The sequence below is a fragment of the Vidua macroura genome, chromosome 18 (genome assembly GCF_024509145.1).
Source record: "Vidua macroura isolate BioBank_ID:100142 chromosome 18, ASM2450914v1, whole genome shotgun sequence".
Taxonomy (NCBI): Eukaryota; Metazoa; Chordata; class Aves; order Passeriformes; family Viduidae; genus Vidua; species Vidua macroura.
This window is the reverse complement of record NC_071588.1, coordinates 6,633,544-6,659,163: the sequence shown is the minus strand read 5'-3', so window position 1 is coordinate 6,659,163 and position 25,620 is coordinate 6,633,544. Positions and strand designations below refer to the sequence as shown.

General features: G+C 44.1%; 1 protein-coding gene across 5 annotated transcripts in view; it reads right to left on the bottom strand.

The window, feature by feature from the left end:
• FBRSL1 (fibrosin like 1) overlaps positions 1 to 25,620 on the bottom strand; it is a 502,969-nt gene that overhangs the window by 357,073 nt on the left and 120,276 nt on the right. For all 5 annotated transcript variants that reach the window (XM_053993750.1, XM_053993752.1, XM_053993753.1 and 2 more), the window contains exon 2: positions 12,524 to 12,724. In XM_053993750.1, coding sequence (XP_053849725.1) covers positions 12,524 to 12,724 — 201 coding nt within the window. The remainder of the gene's footprint in view (positions 1 to 12,523; positions 12,725 to 25,620) is intronic.

Genomic DNA, 25,620 nt, shown 5'->3' with positions numbered 1-25,620 from the left:
CCACAGCTCCTCTGTGCAGTCCAAGCCAGAGCCACCCCACCCTCACAGGGAAGAAACTCCCAACGTAGTTTATCCTCTCCTGTATTTTTTTATTCACATGAAGAGCACACAGATGTGTTCAGACTTCACAAGCACCAAGTCTCAAGCCACTGAAACACTCTCCTAGAAAAATAATCATTTGTGATGACCAGTTACCATGGGACTGTAAATAAATTCCTATTTTTAAAGTACACTGTCAGGTCAGTAAATGCTGAGATCCAGAGTGGTGGTAATTGTATAACTGAAGAAAAGGCAAGACAAATATGCAATTGAAGCAGCTAGGACTCAAAAGCTGCAGGAATAAAAATGGGTTTTTGCAGTAATTTTTACTAAGCTACGTGATAGTTGGATGAACACAAAGCACTATAAAGATAGCCAATTCCTGAAAAATATTCTTTCCCTGTTTCTTGGGTCAGTGAAGCCTCTACTAACTACCAAAATATCTGCTTTTGGCTCTGCCTTAGGCTTATGCCTATTTGAGGTGACCCAAGATTATCAGACAACAATGCAGTTCCTACTAAATAACACACACACACAAAACCCCCACCAACACCAGCAAAAAAACCCACCACAAAACATGCTACTGTTTTGGTTTTTTTCTCTGGGACAATGCAGACTTTATTACATCTGCTATTACAACGTGCCTATAACAATGTTCTCTAACAAGCAGCCCTAAGGTCAAATATGTTCCTTGATCAATTTACTAGAGGTCCCTGGTGCTGCTGCTGTGGGTAGACTGTCTGGGGAAAAAAATAATCCCTTTATTCCTTTGCTTTGCTATAAGGAAAAAAAAAAAGCTGTCACAAAGACATTTTTCTTCTCCCTCTGCTCTTGACAAGTCAGGTAAACAGGGAGGAAATACCCAGCTGTAAGAGACCAGCATTTGTAGAGGCATATAAAACCACACTGTTTATTTATCGAGCTACTCAAAGCAGCAGGATGATTCAGAACAAGGCTATGGGGATTTGGAAGATGTCTTAGCAAAACACCTGCAGTACTTTGCATGAGGACAAATAAAAGGCACTCTGGATGTGAGAGTGGTGTGGTCATCTTTGTACAGGAATTTAACAGTTCAGTACATTGCTACAGTCAAATAACCCTGACAAGCAACAGCACTAATTCACAGATGCTCTGAGCAGTGCAGTCATCACATTAACCCTCCCCTAGTTTTGTCAGTAAAGCTCTGACTGTAGGTCTGGTTTTGCTCAACACATCAGTATCAACCAATAGGCAATAACTCTACTCAGAAAAGCAGATTTGACACTGGCAAACTTGCTACAGAAATCACTTCAGGCTTGCATCAAGCAGCAGGAAAGGAGTTAATCTCACTGGCCACAATGCTGAGTACCACTCTTACTCATGCCTGACTGCATGACTTTTGTTTCAATGTTGTGATTTATTTCTTTTCACTCTGTGTGAGGATTTTAGTCACAGACTGGTACCAGTATTACTGGGAACCATCCCATTCAGCCCCCCAACCTGGAGTGAGCCTGGAGCTCCATGTGCCTCTGGTGATTTGTGGGTGGTTCTAGGGATTGTCTTTGCTTGTTCCCTATGGCTGATTCCCATCACTTCTGAGCAAACATGTTAATTCCTGCAAACAGCCCCTTTAAAAGACACCCCCCTCAAAAGAAAAAAAAAACCCTTGCTAATGGCCTATAATGGGTCTAAATAAAGCCTGAGCTGTTCCTTACTCATGCATAACTTCATTGCTGCTATTCCCTTCATACCCTGCCTGGTTGGCATAATTTGCAGAAGGGTTTTAGCATGGACAATTGAAACACCCACATGCTGCCTGAACTAAAAAGCTTAATCCTAGAGCCCCTCTCTTCCTGTGTGATATCTAAACGTGGCTTTTATTTTGATTACATCGGTCCCATCTGCACTGTCAGTTCCAACCCATGAAGACTGAACTCCAACCATATCCCCATGCAGATTAGGACAGCATCTCACCCACCACAATGGCTAGAGAAGGTTTAAAATCTGGCAGAGCTCCAACCTTCACATTTCATATGGCCAGAATAGAATTCCACCTAAAACTGCAGACTCCAGGGGTGTAAAAACCCCTAAGTCACCACATCTGGTAATTAACCAGCACAACACCTTGGTGCACTCAAAATCAGGACATTGACAAAGGACGAGCAGGGGCCACAAAGGAAAGCTGGCAGCTTCTTCCAAGACCATGCACTCCCACTCGGGTGCCATGCCCTGAAACAATTTTAATCCATCTTTCTCTTTAAGCAGAGACAGCACTGCCACTGACGATGATACGACAGTGACAAAGGAGGGCTGAAATTCAGACCCAAATTGTTATTCCCCTCAGCTAGGCAGTTATGCACAAGAAACACTGCTTGTAAACACTTCTTTGTCAAACACTCAATTACAAGCTGCTTTATGAACAAAATGAGGCAGCCGCAAGGAAAGTGAGAGACGAAAATGGGGAAGCAATCTCCAGTGGCTCCCAGCCATCACACCACCACAGCTCAGGAACATTCCAGGTGACACTGCCAGCCCCTCTGACAGAGGGCATGGACACAAGGTGGGAAAAAACCAAATCCTCTGCAGAATCGGGTTTGGGTTTTGAGGACCTCAGCTTTGTTCAGCTGTTATTTCCTATGCAGTAAGGAAAGAATGACTGATTTATTTTTCTATCGCTGCTTTTTGCAGTCTGAACCAGGAAGAAAAGGAGCACATGTACAAATTTGGAACAAGTTCAAAGCCCTCAGTTCAGGTAACACTCACAATATGACTCTTTTTGTCATCGCCATTTACACCTTTATACACTGAAATTGCTCCACAGGAGCTAAAAAGTAACTGGAAAGTGGAACATCCATTGTTTTCATGTTAAAGCTGGAGATGTACTCTGCAATGTCCTGCTGAGCTACCTCCAGCTCCGACCCTAAAAGGACTGAAGCTCTAACTCCAAAGAGATATTTCTGACTGATGCTACAGCCAATAAATGTCATGTCAAATTATAAAATATTGCCCTATGACCACTTGAAACTTTTGAGAACCAACAGAAAAACAACTTCATGAGATCTAGTACCACTTTGCAGGAGGCTGCAATGTTACAGCATCACAGGGCTGGTCACCAAGGCACTGTTATTCAAGCTGCCCTGGACAATGCCCCCTACTTGATCCATTACCTCGTCCCTGGATTCTTTTAGCAGTATTATTCCAGTGGAAAATATTTGCCCTGGAGAGAGTTTTTTTTCCTTGTTTTTACTGTTCAGTTCAATGAGTCAAGCAGAGCTGTGAGAGGAAATGTCAGAGAGCAAAGCTAAACCCATTGCTAATCTTCAACTGGCAATGGATCTGCAGATGAAGGAAGAATCGAGCCTGTGCTCCTTTCCCTAGAGCTGAACTGAAACTCTTTAATCAGAAGAAAGTGGAATGGGGAAGAAAAGGCGAAGATAAAAGATTTGGTTTGAAATTTAAAAACCTGCACTTATTTACACAGTTAACTTCAGAGACCAACATTCAGAATCTAGCAGCTACCCAAAGAATACTTTGCTTTGTAATCTCAACAATTCCAACTGTGGAAAAAAGCAAAATTGAAAGAAAGCTACCAGAAAGAAAAAAAAGCACCAGCTTTTGCATATAACAATAACAAGACTTTACAAGTATAATTCCTAAAATGAACACATGAAATGTTGCTAGGATTTTTTAAAATAAATTAATTTCAAGGCTAAACTTCAGAAAAATTTTAGAATCAACTAAGAGTGCTAATAGCTGGAAAAGCCTACAGACAGACACAACATATTTCACCTCTTGAGTTAGAAGATACATACCCAACTACACCTTAGGACTCTCCCAGCCAGTAAGTTTGGAAAAGCTTTAAATCTATCACAAACGCCTGCTGTCTTTATTTAATTTTTATGTTTGTTTAAGACAAAACATTAGGGAAAATAGACTGATTCTGCCAAAACAATTGTGCAATGGCATTCACCTGAATAGCTACTAATAACCTTGCTTGAAGGAAAAATGCAAGTGCTTATTTTACCTAAGAGATGCCTTCGAACCAAAGATGTGCTCACTCAAACTGGGTATGTTCTCAACAGCTCGTGTAAACCATCCATCAGGCAGAAGTATGAAAATTATCTCCCTTAAGAATCCACCCAGAAAGAGGCTGAAGGATGTGGGCAACACTGCCCAAGGCTGCAGTTTGGGAGGGGAGAGGACTGGGAGGTGGAACACAGCATCAGCTTTGATAGGCTTCCACAAGGAAAGCCAAGTCAGCTGGACCAGTGCCACTGAATGACTTCAGGCAACGACTGGCAGCTGTCAAAGCCATCCTGCTGCAGGCCCTGGCACACTGGGTATCCCAGCAGCCTCCTGCAGAAGCTGAGATCCACGGCCAGCAGTCAGCAGGGACAAGTTCTGCATGAAGAAAGTAGCAGTACCTCATGAAAAAGGTATTTATCCTGCCTCAACCACATTGGGATGTCATTTTGTTTGCTTTAAATCAGCTCAGATTTAGACTGGTGTGGCGCAGATGGTTTAGTCATCATACTGATAAGTGTGCTAGGAGAAGAATATTGGCTGTCTGCATCAATTGTGCTTATTTCACACCAATAAAAATACCTGTGATCATCCCAAAGATCATGCAGACGTGGTGCAAGCAGAGGAACAGAGGCTACAATTAGGTAACAGATCCCAGCCTCTTCTGCAAAGTTAGCTAAAATATTGGGCAGCTAGAGCTTAAATCAAGATGAAGTAACCCTTTAGATGCTTCTTGTCCAAATCAGAAAAACAACATCCAAAACGACTGTGGCTTCTTTAGGGTCCTAGCCCCTCCTGCAGCATTCACACTGAACCTGGGAATAATGTCTCTACACATCTCACAGGACACTTGGAGCACGTCCTGTCTCACAGCTATGAAGAGATTTACAATAAAAACCTCCAGCCAGGGCTCTGAATCTATTCAAATAGCCCACACTACTCCATTTTTCAACTTGCTAAAATCACAAGATCCAACAGAAGTGCTTTATCTTGGTACCTTCTCAAAAAAAAAAAAAAAAACAAATAAAGTGAGAGGAAGGAAGGAGGGAAAGAAAGAGGACTTAGAGCATTGTGTCAACCACTTATATTCAACAGAGAAAAAGATACAAGTGGTTATAGCTTCCCGAAAATTACTTCATGTAATTAAATCCCCTTCTCTAAATTACAGACCATTTAGCTCTTCTTTTATAACAATGTAACCAATGACCACCAACAACCTTTTTTATAGCATCTAATGCCACATAAGTTGTTAGCAATGAAATTTCCTTTTTATTTCTCCCTCTCAAAAGAAGCTGCTCTAATGAGATTCATTCACAAGTACTTACAGACTGTCATCCAGAAGAGAGGATCGCCTTGTTTCCCTTTATTCTGCTCCTCTCTGAGGCTATGTTTAAGCAAATGTGACCTAAAGTCATTATCAGTCATCTCAATGCAGGCAGAGAAGTTAAAAGTGACCAGTAAGAGTTTTAAAACATGGAGTTTATAACTGGTTTGATTCCCCACACACATACAATATCACTTCCTAACACTGCACCAGCGTGCCTTAACTGTCTTCCTACCACTTGAATTTTCTGACCTGTCTTAACTTTGAAACCACCAGGACCATCAGGTTGCAAACCACCCGTTTGCAAGCCCCTGTTTGCTGGGGATGAGTCCTGCCCGATGGGAGCTGCTCTGGGCAGCTTCCCCTGGATTGCCCCCGCTAGGAAATGCCTACAAGTGTGTAACTCCAGCTCCAGAGCTCTGCTCGGCCACGCCGCACTGGGGCTGCAGCTCCTGCCTCTGCTCCCATGGGGAGCCCAGGTGGGGGCCCCTGGAGTCACTGCAGACAGCCCAGCACAGGCAGCACTGGCAGCATCCAGTGCTTTCGTCACCGTGCTCTCCAAATCGACTCCAACACGTCCTAAGAAGTGCCAGCAGCCATCTGCAGGCCTGACCACCCTGCTGCTGGGAGAGGCTGAAATGGAGATGAGTGGGGACAGAGGGGAATTTTGGAGTAGAGGAAAAGCAGGGACAAAGAAAGCAGAAGCCAGTGCTGCAGGCAAAGCCTTGGGGTGTAGCTGTGAACACAGCAGGGTTGATGCGTAACAGCAGCAGTGTGATCCTTAAACACACAGCAGGGAGCAGAGTGCACCTGGCAAGGCACTCACTGCAGCACTGCATCCCCACAGCCCCCCAAGCCCTGCCTGCTCTGACACCCAGGAACAAATCCTCACTCAAGAAAAGCCCATGGCAGTAAAATGCTGGCCAGGTGAGCCAGCCCTGCCCAAGCCAGCACAGGCAGCTGAGCCTCTCTAAAAGAATCAGGAGAGCTCTACGAAAGCAGAGACAAGTGGGGCACATGGAGCAGCCATACTGGCAAGGGAGGGTCAGCTACTAAACGGGAACCTGCTGGTCCAGACAAGCGTTTCACTATTCAGTGAGCAAGGCAAAGCCACATTCTTTTACACACCACACTTCCAGCAGCCAAAACATGCTTTACATCACCATTCAGAAAATAATATTTGCCGTTTAGTAAAATCCAGCATATGCTTCTGTTTCATTCTTCGGCATTAGTCTAAAAATAGTTGGACACCCCACAATTCTAATGAGCATGATCTCTTCAATTTATGTTTCCTTACCAGAACTGCAGAGGGTTTTGAAATACATTTTTTCTGGCTTAAGCAAAGGCCGCCTCCTGTCACAGTTCCCAGAGGGTTTATGGCACTGTTTTGCACTACTCCTGAAGCAGTGTGTTACAGAAATCTGCTATGGAAGCCGTGCTGTAGCTCTCCAGAGGTGGCTGCAATCCCATGATGAAGTTACCTGTGCCACAGCTATAATGCAGACTTTAATGGTCTAGGGTTGGTACAGCATTTTAAACAAACTACACGCACTGCAAAGTTCTCCCTCTGCTGCAGAGCGGGCTCTGCAGCCACTTCAAGAATCTTGATGAATTCTTGGATAAATTTAGCAAAAACAACAGCACTTCTTTGTAATAGCAGGGTTTCATTTGGGAAATAAACATCCAGTTTTTATTTACAAAAGATTTTTCCTCCTCCTGCCACTGCTGTGCTATGCCCACTGCTTCCCTCCACTTTGATCCAAAAAACAGAATACCAAGTGCCTAACCAGGACTTAAAGCAGATTTTTAAATTAGTTCCTGACAGTGCAAACAGATTGCTATTGATTGAAATGAGGCTGATTTTAGGCCTTGGATTAGCAAAACCTAATGCCTGGATGCTGTGTTGCCCATTTCAGTGCTTTGCACCGTTGCTCCCCAGTGGTTTCCCAGCAGCTGCGGAGCCTCTGCAGTTGCAGATTAGCGTGAGAGAGCAGGGCAGGGCCATCTGTGGCTGCGCCTGCAGCCCTGCTCAGCTGGAACAAGGGCCTCCTCCCAAATCCCTGGGGCCAGGACCCTGCCCTACACCCTCAGCAGGAGCTTTGGGGCCAGCCAGGCTGTTTGTAACTTCAGAGGGAGTTGGTGTTTGGGAAGGCTTTGCTGGAGCCCAGCACCACAACTCACCAAGCCCAGTGACCTCCACTCCAGCCACGTCCACTCTGGATGCAACCAAAAGCCAAACCCTGGCTCTCCTTTCCAGACAGCCTGGCCAAAGTCTGGGAGAGAGGCTTCACACAGGTAATGGCACCACCTTATCAGCCCTGCTCTCCCAGACAACACAAATGCCTGCTTAAAAAAAACTGGTGTAAGAGCTTTTGTGTCCAAATTGTACATTCCTGTACTCACAAAGGTAGAAATGGATCCTGCTTTTAAGCAACATTTTACTGATTAAAAGAAAATGGACTTTTTTCCTCTTGCTTTGTTGTTTGGTTTCAAAGAATGCTTAAATAACAATATCTGCTAACAAAAAGGGTAACATCAATTAGAAACAAAAAGAAACTAGTTTGTATAATTTCAGTGTTCAAAAGCAGTGAAATGCAAACACCAAAGCAGCACACACCAAACCAAAACAATCACCAAAACCCACATTAAAGGCAACCTTTCTTCTCTGTCTTTTTTTTTCCTCCCTGTAAGCTGACTGCCTAGAATTCATTGGGTTTTAGTAGAGATACTGAAGCTAACAGAATATGTTACTATTATATCTAGAGTCTCTTAGACACAATTCAGCTTCCAAATGCTACATTATTAAGCCACGGAAGAACAGGCATATCCGTGTCCTCTGGCTAAAGACAAAGACTCCAAAGGTTATTTTCCAGACTCACTCTCCTGTGTGGCAGCTGAACCTCAGCTAAGAAAGGGACATTTCAGCCTCTGAACCGTGCACCACTGGAGCACACACTGCCTCCAGCCCACCAGTGGCTACAAATCCAAGCATGATAAATACTATTTACCGTTATCTGAAAAATGCAAGTAAAACTCAAGCAGCTACACAGTCCTATTGCCCAACTGTCAGCATGAGCAGTATGATGCCAAAGGAAATTTTCCACAGTATTTCATTATCCAGACAAGTTTCTAGACAGTTTCTCTCTGTCTTGGGAAAGGCCCCACAGCCTTTCAGTACCACCAGCACTCACAAATGGGGCCAAGGGTACGTAAATGGTTTGAAAAGGAGCTATCAATTTTCACCTAGACATCAGAAGAAACAACATGCATCCTGGATGGAAAAAATGACTTAGTGTATCACCTTTAGCTCAGATCAGCAGTAACCCAGAGCACAGCCCTCCTGGGGGCAGGGAGGGTGTTCTATCCATTAATGAATGTTGGATAACGAGATGATGAGCATCACAGAGAAACCACATGAATAGGTAATCAAACTTGTTAATGCAATTTAGCAGTTCCAGTCCAGCAAGAGCCGCGGCAACACGATACATTAATCACCAATGGCACTCAGCAGTTTGGGGAAGGCTGGGGAGTGAATGAGGCTCGGGAATTAGCTGTGCCTTCCCTCCCTCCAGGAAGCTCTGCTGAAGTCTCAGAGATGTCACGCCTCCGGAGCAACAGGACCGTGTTAACTCCCCTGCCCTCTCCTCCCAGGCTCCAAACCCAGCACGCTATTTATGAGCACTAAATACGTGCTACACCACCCTGCTCTCCTCAGCTTCTCTGAGACTCTCCCTCATCTCGGGTGATTTAAACAGTGGGTGAGAAAAGGAAGGAGGAGGTGTAAGACACTAATCTTCGTGACAAATGACTATCTGCAGAACACTGTGTTATTACAGCCGCATTTAACATCTAAATATATTCAACACACCATGATGCTCCCAAGCTGACTAAACAGAGAGCTTGAGGTTAAACTAACTGGAAATAACAGCAACTCTTTCATATTAGCCCCAACTCTTTTCACAAGGTCATTGTAAGGAAAGGGTAACGTGTTCTAAAGCCCAGAAAAAGATGGGAAAAAACCCAAAACCCCAACTATTCTATGTCCACGGTGCTCAGACATTCAGAGGAATAAGCAACTCCAAAAATGAAACCAGAAAAGAGAAGAACAGCTCAGCTAAGGCTAATCAAAGACTGACTCAAAGTTCAAAGAGTGACTCTCCAAAAACCAAAAGAAGAACATAGGACACATAAGGGAGTACTGGAACTAAGAGGTTTCATCATATATGTACCTCTTACTTAATCTAATCAAATTATACATACAACCTTTAAAGAGGTGATAGGCTGCTCTCCCCCACCAGCACTGTCCCTTTGCCCCAACCATTGGGTTAGCTTTGGACAGGGCCTTTTGAAAAGGCCATGACTCAACTTGCAAGGAATGCTCCTGTGTTGGAGGCATTACAGACTTTCAGAGGGGCTGGATTTACTGCAGGCCACTCTGGCTACACCAAAATACACCACAGCTCTGAACACTTCCTCACTCCTTGATGTACCTGATCCTGGTGATTGCAAGAGCTTTTGTTGATCCCCATTGTGGAATAGCAGCTTTAAGTCAGCACCTTTCCCTGTGTACATGTGCTGACAGCAGCCCCAAACTCTGACAAATCTTGGACAAAAGGACCATTTGAAATGCCTTTTTCTCCCTCTGCTTAGTTACAGTAAGAGATAAATGTGTTTGAATGATTTTTATACACAGTCGGGAGTAATAGGCTGGAAAGGACAGATTGGCTCTTGCAGCCCTCTCCCCATAGCCTGAGGTACAGAACAACCAAATATTCAGGAGCAATAGCAATCTGGATGCTTTGTCAAATGGAGTGAAGTATAAATCTAATTTTCTAAACAAAGCAGACAACCTGGCACTGAAATCAGCTTACCACTTTGCACCTCTCTACAAGGATTAGCAGAATGCCATAATTATAATGCCCAATTTGATTTATTAGAGGAAGCTGCATAGAAAAGATGACAATTCAGTAGCATTGTGAAGAGAAGGGATGAAAGTAGAAGGAAAGCTTCAAATTGAACAGTAATTTCTAAGCAACATCTCAATATAATTAGCATTAATTACAGTAAACTATCCAAATTAGGTATAAACCTATGTTTAATAACCCTGAGATGCAAAAATCACCCCCCAAATTCCAGGAAACTTAATATTACAGCAAATTTGTCCAGACAGCTTGGCAGGAAATGCCAGAATTCTAGGTGTGAACTTCGTGATTACTAAAAAAAAAAGGAAAATTATTGAATTTGTCTATATCATTTGCATAATGAGTTTGAACTAAAAATAGCCTAGTTTATGTAGTTTAGATTTTGCTGCTACTTTAATCAACTTAACAGACCTCCAAACTTGTCTGGTTTTCACAACTGTATCAGCTAGGATAATAGCAGGTATTTAAAAAACCTCCCTTTCCAACAACAGGAATTCTAAGTGTGACCTATTTAAAGAGGCACCATGTATTAATGAGCCACTCATCACAGGTTTTCTTTTATACTCTTTGTGCAAGCTCCTCACTCTTTTTAGAAAAAGAGTTTGTTTCTTATCCTTACAGGTTTAAAAAAAAATAAACAATGGAAGTTGAATTCAGGTTTTTATGAATGCGGCAGCAAATCTCCTATTTAACCACTGATGGCAGCCAAATACTATTCAAAAGAAATAAGTAAAAAACATCCTCATTTTTCAAAGCTGAATTACAAAGAAACTAAATATTTGGTAAACTAAGGCAGCAGAGTATGAGAGAAATTGGAATCTGCCAGTGCAACAAAATCTCTTACCCCAGAGGCTTCTATGGAAGTGCCATGAAATCCCTAGTGGACGCAGCTATGTGAAACAGTTTTAAATTTCATGTAGAAGATGTCACTGTTAACAACCTTTTCCTCCTGCAGGAAGGGGAAACCTCCCCACTGTCTCACACATCCACAGCTATGCAAATCCCTGCCATGCACTGCATTTCCTGCAGTGTAACAGAACTGAAGAAATAACTTTCACCAGACCATGAGAATTTCTAACTTAAAATGTGATGAGCCCTTCTAAATCAATATGCTGAAACACAAAAGAGTATGTGGTGGAGAAGTTATAGGGGAATGTTTCATGACATAACCTTCACCATATTTTTAAATGTTAAAAGTATTGCAAGTGTGAAAAAACACTTCCAGAAACTGGACAATTCAATCTTTGGCTGTCTGGCACACACACGGGATTAATTTCACAGAACAGAAGGTGGCTTGAGTTAAACCGCTCTTTTTTTTGCAAGAGAAATGGAGAATAAAAACCACTTTTTCATCTTAGTGTGTTTCTTAGCTCAGAACAAATGCTGGAAGGTCAAGTATACTGGTGTTCCCACTGGCTGCCACTTGGCACCCTGTTAAGGACAGCTGGGAAAGTGTCCACGGAGAGATGCTGCTGTGCCATGGGGATTGCCAACCCATGAATGCACACTAAGTCACTAACAAATCTCCCTGCTGAGCAGCAGTTAAGTGATAAAGAGCCTGCCAGCCTCAGTGCCTTCTCTTTGTCACCTGCCCCTCTGTACACACTTCGACTCAGATGGAGTCTCTGAAATAATTCCCTCCAGCATGACAACTCTTCATTCATTAGTGCCTTACCACATTTTAGAAGGGTACACAGGAAAGACTGCCCAGGGCACAGCTTCCTGCAAAATGCCTTTCCACTTCTCAAATACTTGAATAGTCTCTCCTCCTCAACAGTCTCTTCTGGGGGTAAATGAAACTCGAGTTGTGAGATGGACATAGAAGTCTGCAACTTCCAGGTGCACATTGCCCAGGTGCACATTTCCTCCTCAGAGCCTGCATAAATCCTCCAAAGGAGGTTGTGATCTGATGGATGATTCCTATTTGTGTTCAAGACCATCAGGGCCACAAATCTACTGTAAGAACCACTGCGCTCTCTCAAAGCTGCAGGCACCAGGGAGGTCTGCTGCTTCCTGCCTACATTACTCAGTACATCTGGCTTCCACTTCAGCCTATGGAAGCTGCCCTCCACACAGGATTTGTGCATTGGCCACAAGTCTCATAAGAGGCATTGTTTTCACCAGCACAGATTACCAGAGAAGCCATTTACATGGACAACCTCAGCTACCAGCAAGGACAACATTTCACAGTGCCCAACACCAAGACAGTCTCTTCAGGTGAGAAGCATTTCCCTACCTGTTTGGATAGCTTCAAGGGGAGTTTCTTCTTCATCCGCTCCTTGCCTCTTTCTGCCTCTCTCTCGGAGCTCCCCGCATCATTGTTATGGCCATTTTCACTTGGCTCAGCAGATACACAGTTTTCAGATTCTCTAGGTTTCTTGCCTGGATGCCTCTCCCATTTCTCCTTCCGCTCCTGAGGCTTTAGTGACATGTCCTTCTGTAAAGGAGAATAAAAAAGAGAATGGTAAGTTCTTTATGTTCTTTGTGGCTACCTTTAAGCATTAAGATGTATAAATAACAAGACAGTGTGTATCTTCCAAAGATGACTTAAGATGAATAATTAGGCATGCACAACCCAAAGAGTAATTTTAGATTAGATTAGGATGAATATTCCAGGCTATGCGTTTGATTAATTCCAGTGATGCTGAAACTGGGTATGAAAATGAGCTCACTTCAGATTAATTCAGAAACCATACCTCAACGGCACATGAGCAAATCAGCATCCTGAAGGGAAGCCTTAAACTGTTCAACTGAAACGGAGGTGGGTTTTGTTTTGTTTCTGATCTGAGAAGTATCAGACCCCCCTTGGGGCTGACAGTCTGTGATTCACAGCAGCATTCATATGGAGAAAGGCACTTCTAAAGCCCTACCACAAATTCCCTGAGCCAGAGAGATCAATGGGATCCAAACACACAACAGAGGTTGAACACTTCTAAGTGTTAAGTGTCTGCCCTGAACCAGGCTGTAACACACAATCTAAGCACAGTTTAAAAGCAGGTATGTCATGTCATAATGATTAACATTGGAAGTGAGATCAGAGAAGGGAATTACTCTGCTATCCCTGGCATCTCTGAGGACTGGAAGCTGAACTCCCAGTGACAGTACCAAAATCCCTCTCTATGCACACTGTGTGGAAAAGGAGTTGAAGAAATAATATGACAAATCACTATGACATTGGGTCACTACAGTGAGATACATTTTTCCCTTATGTCTTTTATTAACTGCTCAAGGGTAAAAACTGAATCCTCATGGGAATGTTTTGCAGGATATCTATTCCGATTATTTTTTAATGTGAGGTGAATAGATTAGGAAATACCCTAAAAGCGCTGCTTACTATGCCAAAACTCAGCCACAGATATTTTTCTAAATGCCTTGCTTTTGACTCAAGCAGTTACATGACAAGTATTTGTATCTTTCATGAATGGAGTTCTCAATACAACTGCTCACATCAATGCACACACCTTCAGTACTGCAAAAGAGCTCATGAAAATCATTAGTTCTCTACTCTCTCAAAAACTGAAGCCCAACAAAAAAAGAAAATTAGGAACTGGAATGAAATGCCCTGCTGATTGCTCCAGATTACTTCCTCCCCCTCTCCTTTAATTAGTGAATTGACTGCCTCAGTGTGCAACATGCTGATTCCACTCCAAATCACTCACTTGTTTAAAGTTACCCCTCCCTGGGAAGGGAGATGATGCATTGGCACTTTAGGGTCACAGACACATTGAAATTAGAACCAAGGCAATAAAATACAGCTGTTTCCACTTCCAGCCCAGGCTCCCAGAGAATCAGTCAGCACCCAACCTCTATACACCCTGCACAGGAGTCCTGAGGGGCTGGAGGCTCCTCTTAGAGCACACACAGATATATCAAGTTGAAAACCCCCAAAAATACAACTCTTCTACCAAAATTAAAATAACTAGCACTGTTTTGGAGGCACAGAACACACCAGAACACAGCTCAACTTGCAAAGTCAATTACTAGGGAAAGAGCAAGGAAAATACCTGTCTGGCATTATTATCCATGAATGATAAAGGACTATAAATCAGTGTTTACCTGCTCACTTTGGTGTTTAGTTTAAAGGTAACATTTTAAAGCAGCAGTTCAAGATGCCAATTGAAGGAGGTCATATTGTGCTGTTTACTGGGAAGCTAGAGAGATAAAAATCAAATTGCTAATCTTCAGTTAACTAATCAAAAACTTGTCACGTGGAAATGGTATCTGCTAACTGATATTCAGCAAAACATTAGAAACAGAAATCACCACAAACATACACTTCTTCACAAAGGCAGCTTGTGATGTGACAGCAGGTGCAAGGAAGATGCTGCAGGAGATGACATGGACCCCTGATGGGGGAGAAAGGAGGTTGTGGCAGGGAAATGCCATCACCTGAGAGCACCAGCAAATCGTGCACTCCTGGCTTGAGGGGCAATATTCACTTCTACAGATGCTCTCAAAGCCAATAAATCGCCTTTTTGGTTTAAACTCAATCTGGTTTCATATGGTGGTGGGGCCTCTGTTAATGCTTTAGGGAAAGTCTTCCCTTGGTACCCACAACACATTCACTGCAGGTTTTCAGATGATTCCCATTACCACAGAACTGGTCTGCAAATCTGTTTTTCTCCTTACTGAATCCTACAGAATTCCCTACTTTGAAATGCAGCTTTTCATCCCTATTTTGTCTGGAGATTTAAGGCTTGTCTCACTGCTGAGCTGCTAGCAAAATTAATTCATGAAATACAGTTATAGCTGGATCAAAGCCAAGGAAATAATTCATTCACTTGTAGTGCCATCCAAGAATCTCAAGCACTTTCCAAACAGCCGTGAATTAAGCCCCAAGGCCAAGGCTGCTCCTGCCTCCAGTGGGGGGACAGTGGAGGGAGACCTGGGGCAGCCACAGGGACAAAGCCACATTTGTGTGACAAGAAAACCCACTCCAGAGTCGCTTTTCTCCCTGCTTCAGCAGAGGACACAGCCCACAGGACTTTTTCCTGGCAAGGCAGGACACTGAACTCAGCATGTCCCTGCTGACAGAGGGTGACAGCAGGCTGTTCTGTGGGCTGCTAAATGCAGACCTCTGCAGCCTCAGGCACAGAGCAGGAGGGGGCTAATGGGGTTTCTGTTCTTGCCTCCTTTGTTTCCTTTCTATTTCCTCTACTAAAAGAGCCTTCCAGTGATTGCTCTTTTACTAAAGTTTATGACCTCCAAGTTGGGGACCTCACTTAGCACAAGAGCTTACTATTTTTGGATGTGCATCTGTGCTTGTGCACAGGCAATTGCTGGAAAATTTAAGCACATCCAGAATATATAGTACATCACAACAGGGGGCGTTTATTGATGCACCTTGATGGACTTCAATCCAGAAATCCCAGCCTACAGGTGAGACTGGCCTCCTGACAAACTGCCCCACTGGAGCCTTCCCCTCCAGGCGAGCCCAGAGCAGCAGATATTTTCACCCTCTGCACATCAGGTAAAACCTGCAGATTCACACAGTGACAGTACCTGAAGTCAGATCCCAAAGTCAATAGGTCTTGTGGTTTCTGCCCAACCCAGGAGTCTGCAGACCTGACCACCTTTGCTGTCACAGGTCCAGTAAATCCCCTTCTCCAGCAAAGGCTGGTGGGTCCAGGCCCATTCTCTCAGTTCCAGAAACAAGACTGCTAAATCTTGCTCCAGAATATAGAAAACTGTTTTGTTCCTTACTACTCATTGCTTCCAGGACTGTCTCCTACCTGTCCTCACTTCAGAATTTTTCTGACACCTTCCAGGGCAGGCTACAGCCTCTCCATCTGCAGCCCCCTTGTCTGTCTGGGCTGCAGACGGAGTGCAGATGGTTCTAATTGGCTGCATGGTTACAGATAAGGAAGAATTAGGCCTTTCTTCAGAGCCTCTTTTCTGGCAGTTACTCCATGAAACATACAGATTCTCTCTCCCTGTTTGTTTATTTGGATGTACAGACAACAAAGAACACTTCATCTGAAAATGGGGTTGTGGTACCTCCTCCAGTTCTCCCTGGAATACCTCGCACACCAGCAGCTGTGAAGATTCACTGACAAAGACCCTGGCAAAGGCTGGAAGCCCAAGTTGGCCCTGCAACAGATTTTGGGAGTCCACTATAAAAACCTTTGTGATTCTTTTCCCATCACTATCAGCCCAAGCTAGTTATGCAACTGCACCTCTGCTTGCAGCGGATCTGGCAGGAACCCTAAATCACTTGGAACACTCCTTCCTGAAAAGCCATTTTTCTTCTGTCACCACGGCACAGCTGCAATCTCCAAAGACATTCAAGGTACACGCTGCCCAGTTTAGAAGTAAAGCTGGGAATAATGTGGGTGCACAGCCCTCAGCTCTGGAACGAGACTGTTCTTACCCCTAAAATGCCACAGCAAGACACTTCTGCACGATGGACTCCACGTTTTCTGTTTGATCAGGAAATAATGATTAGCCCTGGAGGAGCCTGGCACAAGCTCACATCCCACAGCCATTCACTGGCTGAAGATATCACTGCCTGTTTGCTCAGCCCAGCTCAAACTCAGCCTTAATCCTCTGAATTTACACAGCTCTGAGATCTCAGAAAGCGTGCAGGGGAAGGCTGTGGTTGTAAACACCTTTCATACACAGGGAACACTTAAAGAACCTGAAGAAAATGTCCAAAACCCATACAGCTAGATGAAAACCCTCGAGTCTGCTGCTGGGATGCAGAGGGTAAAAGTAACACCTACAGACAATAAAATAACTATCCTTAGCCCTCGAGCATCAGTTCAAAATGCAGCCCTGGTGCAAAATCAAGTCCATTACAATCCCCCGTCCCCAGGGCCCATCGGACACTGCGAGGCTCAGCCAAGGACTGGTTACACTCCATTCCTGCCAGACTGCCTCTGCCAACTGCAGAAGATTATATGGGCTGATTTCCCAGAAGGAAGACAGCCTGCAGCTTCTCTCTTCACAGCTCTTCACTGCAGCACTTATTCCTCAAGTTGGGCAATGCAAAATATCCTACTGAACATCACACAGGAGAAGGATCCACACAAAGGAAATGAAAAACACCACTGCCTCTGAAACTGACCCTACTTGTCCATGTTTCTGCCTCCAGCTTCTCTCAAAAAATTGCAATGGAAAAGCCCTTGAGGATCTGAGCACCATCTACCCTTGTATCAGCTTTATCATGCAATTAGCAGTAGGGTTATCAAATGTGTTTGTTTAATAGTTCAGGGAAAGATCCCAGCTCAGAAAGGATCTGAAACAGATTTATTTTTAAGTAGGTTAATTTTTAAATATTTCTACTGACCTGAGAGTTTATAGAACAGCACCACAGAAACAATTGCTGACAATGTTCTCGTGCTTTCTAAGCAGACAAAATACATTACAAATAGACAGATCACTACTGTCCATTTATTTGTTTAAAGGCGACACAGGAGACAGTAATTAAAATGGAAAGATAATATTGAAGATATAAATGAGAAATGTACATGAAAGATTAACTTTAAAGCATGGATTTGAAGATAGGTCTGTAGAGAGAGAGAAACCACTACAAGAATAGGAGCCAGCACAAGAAGAGATGAATAGCCACCAGGCAAATGAAATTAGGTGAAAAATAAGGAAAGAAAAAAGGGATAAAAAAGGATCACTGAAGGGGATCAGGTAGGACTACACCAATGTGACTGAATTTGAACTCAGCAGGGTGAACAGGCAGCAAACGCAACTGGAGACCTCGAAAATTAGTAGAAGCACATGTAACAGTGGGAGAGGGGAGAAGTTTGAGCTCTGCCCTGGAGAGCTGTGGGCAGAGTTTGCTGGCAGCAAGGACAGGCAGGGGTGTGGAAGGAGGGCTGGCCCATAGCTCAGCACTGTGGCTCCTTGCTGGAAGCCCCCATGGCAGGAGGCCAGCCCAGACTCACTCTCCCAGAGTGTCTGAGCCCAGGGCACTTGGGGAAGCAGTCTGCTGGCATGCCCAGCCAGACAGCTCAATTTCCACCGATGGGGAAGTTCTCACTTCTCCTGTAATATAACACACACTTGTTTGTTTTACTTTCCAGCCCTCTCTTCTCCCCACTGCAAACTTCACTGCAAACATAACTCAAGCCCCCCCAGCTTCTCAGCCAAAGACACTAAAGCTGTTTTAAAAGGGAGAAACAAGAGTCTAGATCTAAAGTGACTTTTTTGCTTTGACCCGACATTCAAGAAGCGCAATCAATATCAATTAAAGTGATTGCAAATGAAATCCTGCTTGTTTAACCTTGGACTGCAATTCTCCTTTCACAGCTGACATATTCCAGATGAGTTTGGGTCCTGCTTTTTAAAATGCATCACATTTGCTCTGACCCTGTCACATGTTTAGCTCAAGAATAAGATGACTTTTTGACAAGACAGATTTGGAAATGCTAAGACATTTGAAGCTGACACTGGTCTGCAGGTTTATGATACACGATTTAACTTAAAAATACAAGTGGATGAACCAAGAAACTTACTGTAATTGAAACACTCAAATTTATTACCAGAGGATATGTTCCTGTCACCTATGAATAGCTGAAGAGCAAGCTGCCATACTCTGCTGAACGCCCACTTGTTATGTCTCCCAAGAATTAAGACCTTTGCTTCTAGGACCTCAAAGACATCGTATCATGTAGAGAAAGCTTGGACAAATGTTACTTCAACAAAACATAGTCCAAAATTACAAAAAAGAAGGTCGGTTCACTATTCTTTTAAATGCACTTCAATCCACGTTGAATTTACAAGGCTTTGACTGCTCTTTTTGTCTGCACGTGACCTGAATAAATAATGATGATATAGTGCTGAGCAGTAATTGTTTTTAAATACTGAGGAGAAAGGGGGTGATACTGCTCCCTTCCTTTTTTCAATTACTCAAGGAAAAATCCAGTCCTCTCCTTCCACAGTAGTAGGAAGCACATGGAAACAGAGTGTTTAACACTCATTTAGGGGACAATAAAAGTAAGAATGCACGCAGCAAACACCTTCACTTCAGCAAGAGGCCAAGGAAATCCACACTAATGCGAGCATAGGGCTGCCCACGTTTTTGGTATAAACCCCTGTCCACCATCACCCATAGGGGAGGTGGATACACAAAATCTCCCGTTTGAAGCTGCACTCCACGAGCTCCATGGGCAGCCAGCCGTGACTTTCTCCCTCTCCTCCAATTTCCTCCTCAGAGCCTGCAGGCGCCTCGCCGCAGAGAACTGCACCCGTCTTCCTCGCTGCCTACTCACAGACACTGCACAGCTATTAGGACTCCCACAGGTGCTTGCTGTCCATCAGAAAGGAAATGATCCCATTTTAAGCCATCAGTATTTCCTCCAGTGATGGCAGTAAATGCCCGACGAGTGCTCACAGAATTACTGTCAGCGGAAAGTGTGTCAGAGAGCAAGGGAGCTTAAATGATTGAAGGGAAGCTGGGGCACCATTTTCAGGTAGATGAAATGAGGCATATTGCAAGTGCAGCCTGCCCAGCTTTTACACCCTGCAGGAGTGCTGAAAGGTGCTGCTGCCCATGCACCAGCAGGCCACCCTGCCCAGCTTTCACTGCAGATAAGAAGTACATTTTGGCTGAAGCTGCTTTCAGCCAAGATTGGGAGCTCAGCCTGCCTGGTTTATGTAGTGTACAAAAAAGCTGGAAAGAGCTTGTGCCTGTCAGACAGCATCTTCTCCAGCTGATTTGATCGCTGCACTGCCAGGTGTGAATGCTGAGCAGGGAGCACATCCTTCCTGCAAACTCCCATCCTCCTGGGAGTTCATCCCAAGGGACCCATCAGGAATGTCAGCAGCACCACACACTGCCCAGCATCCCAAAGCTGACAGACTACAAAATGATGCAAAAACATCCCAATCTTGCAGAATGCAACCTGGGGCCATCAATCTCAAGTAACTTCCATGGGCATCCAGCAAGTAAGCAAAGTGACACAGTCAGGCACACGCTCCAGGTGCAGTGTTTTGGGAAGACATTCCTCAAGTGTGCCAATATGCAAGGACACTGCTGAGCCCTCACTGCTGACAGCTAGCAAACACATGCTTCTTGACAGAGCAGCCTTTAAACACTTAATCTGAAATAATTTCCCTCTCCCCAGATTATTCAAACAGGCACTCCTTGAATTCAAACAGCTCCCACCAAGTGGCAGAATCAGGACCTGAAGAAGCAGCTCCTTCCCTAAAGCCAGATGTGGCCATTTCATCCCTCATTTCCAGTCTTGCCAGGAGGTAACACAACCCCCAGTCCCCAGCTGGCCCTAAGCTGCCAAAGGAAAAGGCAATGAAGATCCTACCAGGACAAACTGGTGTGGCAGCTGGATGCATTCATCATTACCAATTTTCAGCTAAGCTAGTCAGATAAAACCAGAAACACAATGTAGAGTAAAATAGGCCTCCAGCCTATTTATTACTATAGACAGGAATGCTTAGAAATACTACATCACTCTTTAAAATGAAAAACAGAAGGAGAAGACCCAACTGCTCCTACCTCTGTTGAGGGGGATGTCATGCTTCCATGAGCTGGACTCTGGAAATGGAGTTGAGCCAAGCTGAGGCTGGGCAGATGGACTGGACACATGGCTCATTTACAAAAGGCAGGGGCCTAAATTGCTCTCCTCCATCTATGCTCCTGCATTTAAAGTGTTGATCTTGACAGTGTGAAATACACAACAACCACAGTGTGATTGTACTGACTCCCATGTGAGTAGCTTCATACTGAGACTGAAGAGCTACAGCTATAACCTTCGGTAGCTTGGTCATGACTTCAAGAACCTCAGCCTGATTTCTAAAGTAATTCAAGGCTTCCACCTACTAAATACAAAGTTTTTCTCTATTTTTTAGGTTTCCACCACACGTTCACTTCATGGTACATACTTTTAAAACACAGCCATGAAAAATGTACTGCTCTTAAGGCAGTAGCACCTACAGCATGAAAGCTCCAGACGAATCTCCCACACGGTGACAGCCTCGAACACATTCACTCTACCAGCAACTGCAGACGTTTTGAGACTCTGCTCCCAGCCTACACTCTTTATTCCCACCTTCCAGGAAGGGTGCAGCTCCCAAAGCTGCAGCAGAGCAGAGGGGTGAATGCTCCTCAGCTCCAGCAGAGCAGGCTGTGAGCTCTGCAGTTTGACACAGCCAGGAGAGACAAGCGCTCGCTCACTCGCTCCTGCCAACTCTGCTGTAGGGGTGAGAGTCTCCAGAAATAAAAACAGCCATATCCTGATCCCTGGGGCTGCGTTATAAATTAATTTATGTTTAAGCACCATGACACTAGAGGCATTTTTTTACCAACTCTGCAGTTGCCCTCAGTGGTAGGCAACAATTTTCAGTTCAGCTGTCATGAGCTCTAGAATGTGTATTCAATAATTAGTCCTCTGGTAGTTTTCTTCTGGCTGGGAAACAAACAAAAAATATAAATGGTTCAACAAGAGGAAGTATGTAGAAGCCAACGTCCTCCAGAAACATCTGCCCATAGCACATTACTGCAACCTAAGGGGAATGTTCTGAGCAGGATGACTTCTAGCAGAGAGAGATGCCTTTCTAACTATCTAAATGTCACATGTGCTAATGAAAAGCCCAGGACAGTGCATCTGTGCCACCTTGGGCACCCCTGCTCCTGCGCTGCTGAAGGGATGCATTGAACACTGCAGAGATGTTCTCCCACATCCAGGGGCTGAGCACATCACGTGCTCCTGAGCAGCTCTTCTATAACTGGTTTGCTTGAACAAACAATGAGCAGCCAAATGTTTCAATATATCCTTAGGGCATCCTAGAATAGTTTCAAACAGTCTGATATCTGTGGCAGAGGCAAAACATTCATTTATATCTTAGGCAATTGCTGAGAAATGGAAACACTATAGTAGCAGGCAATTTTAATGTGTTCTATGTTACAAAACATTTTCAGTCAGAGAGCTCAAAGGTCATTAATAGATTTTCATATGTTTACAGACAGCAGCAATTTCAAGCTCTGTAATTTTAAAACTGAATGTCAGTCTCTCAACTTCCAGCTGTTATTTTAACATTAGATAATGAACACAATGCAAAGGTTACACAATCACTTGAACCAGCTTATGCAGTAGATCCAGTCACACAAATAATTATTAAATTCTAATTACACATATATTATCACTCTTATTAGAACAGCAGGGCAAATCCTCTTTTATAGATAGATCAACAGTTTAGAAAAAGAGGCCAGCAAGGTTATGCTTTTAGAGCTGCTCTTCTCTCTCCCCCCATCACCTAAAGCACTGCTGATTTATGAGTCTCAGAAACAACACCTTGTTAACACCTCACCAATCAGTGCACATCCAGCCACCAGCTTCTGTTTTACTTAAGTCCTTTATAGATCCCTAATACAGACATTGATGCCTACTTAAAATATTCATCCTTGATCAGAGGGACAAAAAAGCATTTAGTGGTTACCCAGTATCCTGTTTAAATATGCTGTTTTTTCTTTATACAACTACTTTGATACTGAGAAGACATCCTCCAAAACTGAGAGATTTCTCCTAAGGAGAGTGCTGTTATCTAAGCTAAAGCTTTGCAAGACAACAGGGTCCCATAACATAGATTTTTATTTTATTGTAATTTTGGGGCAGATTAAATTATTGTAACCATCTGACTCTCCTATCATGCAGTCAAATGAGCAAAATCACCCAGCTGTTGTCTCAGGGAAATTTTAGATGTGCACTAGCAAACTATCCTCTTACCACATAAGAAAATCAGCAGATTATGTTTTGCTCATCTCCCTCATTTTTTTCCCTCTCTATTCCCAGTGCAAAGTGTTTCTCGCTCTGGTTTATTCTGCTCCAATCCAGCTGTCAGTCACACAGCAGGTAACCTCAATGGGAATTGAGGAAACTCATCCCCAAGATTCAGCTTTGAAGCAGGACACGCCAGCAATGTCCCTTTGTGTGACTGAGGTCCTGCAGTGACAGCAACGCTACCCTGGCAAAGTGATGTCTCTCTAATCCCCAGTGCATCCTTAGCCAGCCATGGATTTCACACTGGGAAATTCCAGGCTTTGACATTAAATAATTCCAGCTGGGATTTTCAAAGGATAAGAGATAGGAGTCCAATCCTATCACATTCCAATAGGAAGACCTTAAGGTTTGGTTTATTTTCTTTTTAAGAAGGAAACCCATATTTCATTCTCATTTCCAGCCCGGTTTCCTCCGGGACATGAAATTGAAAGCAAGAAAAGGAGGGCAAGTGCAGTGCTAATGGGAAGAGAGACTGACAAATGACACCACCAGATCCTGGGTACATCAGCTTGCAACGGGCCATCCAAGAAGGAACAGATAAATCATCAGCACATCCATTACTGTCCTGAGGAAAAGGAGCCTCTGTACTTTCCCTGATTAGTCTCACTTGCCATGAAGGAAGAAGTAACCAAGCAAACACCCAACAAGGGCAGCAGACAATTAAAGCATAAAAGAGAACAAACCCAGCAAGCTGCAGCGAGGAGAACATGAGCAGAATGGGAATGATGTGATCCACTCATCCAAGCATGTCAAATACAGCCCGGGGCAGGCACAGCTGCCAGGACAACGACCCACGGCAGAGACAGAGCTTGTGCTGACACTCACTCCACGCCCTCTCACCAAACCCAGAGCCAGTGCTCCAAGTTTTCATCGGCTTTCACACTCTCTCTCCATCATGCTTAGAGGACCTCAGTCTTCCCCCAGCCAAGAGGTGCTAAACTCTGTCTCTCTGCAACCATTTCCTCAATTCCCATGCTAAATGACAAGTTTCTCTTAATGCTTAGCTTTCAGATACAAAAACTTGTATCTGCACTTCCCAGACCCGAAACTGAAGGCTGGCTGGCTTGTAGGACATTTTTCTTCCTTACTCAAAAAGACTTTGCCAGCCAGAGACTAGAGAAAAGGGCATTCATACAAAGTTTTCCATTTGCTGGTAGCCTTCAACTTTGAAACACAATAGGGAATTAAACATGGTACAGAGCAGCACCTTTCATCCCTGCTGACCCACTCAAATTAGTTAAAAGCACTTGAACATCTGATTTTTGTACATCTCTCAGAGTTCAACCTTGCCTCTCATTTACTGTTCACAGCACCTTGTCAACAGTAAACATCACAGAGAGAGAAATACAGAGGCAGCACCCAGCATTTATTTGTTCAAACAAGCATAACCCTTTGGCAAGAACCAAAAAACCCAGTCAATGTGAGACGGTTAAGATGGAACAGATGCAACCAGAGACTCTGGGGAACAGCCTGTGTGGAAGCAGGGTTTCTTGTGATTACTTCTGTCTTGTAGTTCTTAATAACCCACATCACAGCTGACATCTCCACCAGCTCTCTGCTTCCTTATGCAGATAACCAGAAACTAAAAAGCTGACATGGCAATTATATTGTACACACACTGCCTAACAACCCTACAACAGCACAAGCAACAGAGAACACCTCATGTGTGAGATACTTGGTCTGAAAGTTGTTTTAAAACCTGCTCATAAAATCACGTAAAAGCTGAGGCACAGCTCAAACGTGCAACAACACAAAGAACTTTCAAGACGACAAAGATCTATAAAAAGCATCTTGCAACTCCTGTTTGTTAATAAAGCTCTAATCTCCATCACAGCTGCAACCAGGGCGCTCCTGGTGCCCACAGCACATCACACGCAGGCAGCAGCACTTCAGCGTGAGCTGAGACCCCGGCCAGCAGAGCAGGGAGAGGCTGGGGTGCAGCAGGCCAGCGTCCCCTCTGCCACCTCCATCTCGGGAGGCTGTTGCTAAGAGACAAAGTGCCACGGGATGCCCGCAGAATCCTCCAGCTCTGCCCCCCCAGTGCCTCAGTGCTGTTCCCAAACCGGGCACCCAACGGGTCACAGCGTCTCTCCCGGAGCCTTTGATAATCTCGCTTTTGTGCGCAAAGCAGCTCTTGTCAGGGAATTCAGGGAGCCCTACGACAGTAAAAACTGCTTATAAAAAGATAATATCAAGAGTACTCCGTTTTAAAAAGCTGATAGAAGGGCACAAGGGGAAATTTCACACATCAGAACAGAAGTGCTCACTAAAGCAGAAAGGGGTTTAAAAACACAGGGGTTTTGAGGTGTTTGTTTCCAGCGAAGGATCTGGTTTTCTCAAGTTCCCCACTGTGACCGAGCAAAATTGTAAGCATTAGTTCTCAGATTTCAGCAGAATCTGTAAAAGCAGGTGACTGAGACACCAGCACTCTCTTTGCAAATATATCAAGGCAAGTGTATTCATAAACCTTACAGACCCGGGCTGACAATATAAAGGCTTTAAAAACCAGAAAGACCGGCTTCAGCGTGCACCCATCCCACAGAAGGCAGCAACCCGGGGAGTGCAGGGCCATGTTAATTAACAC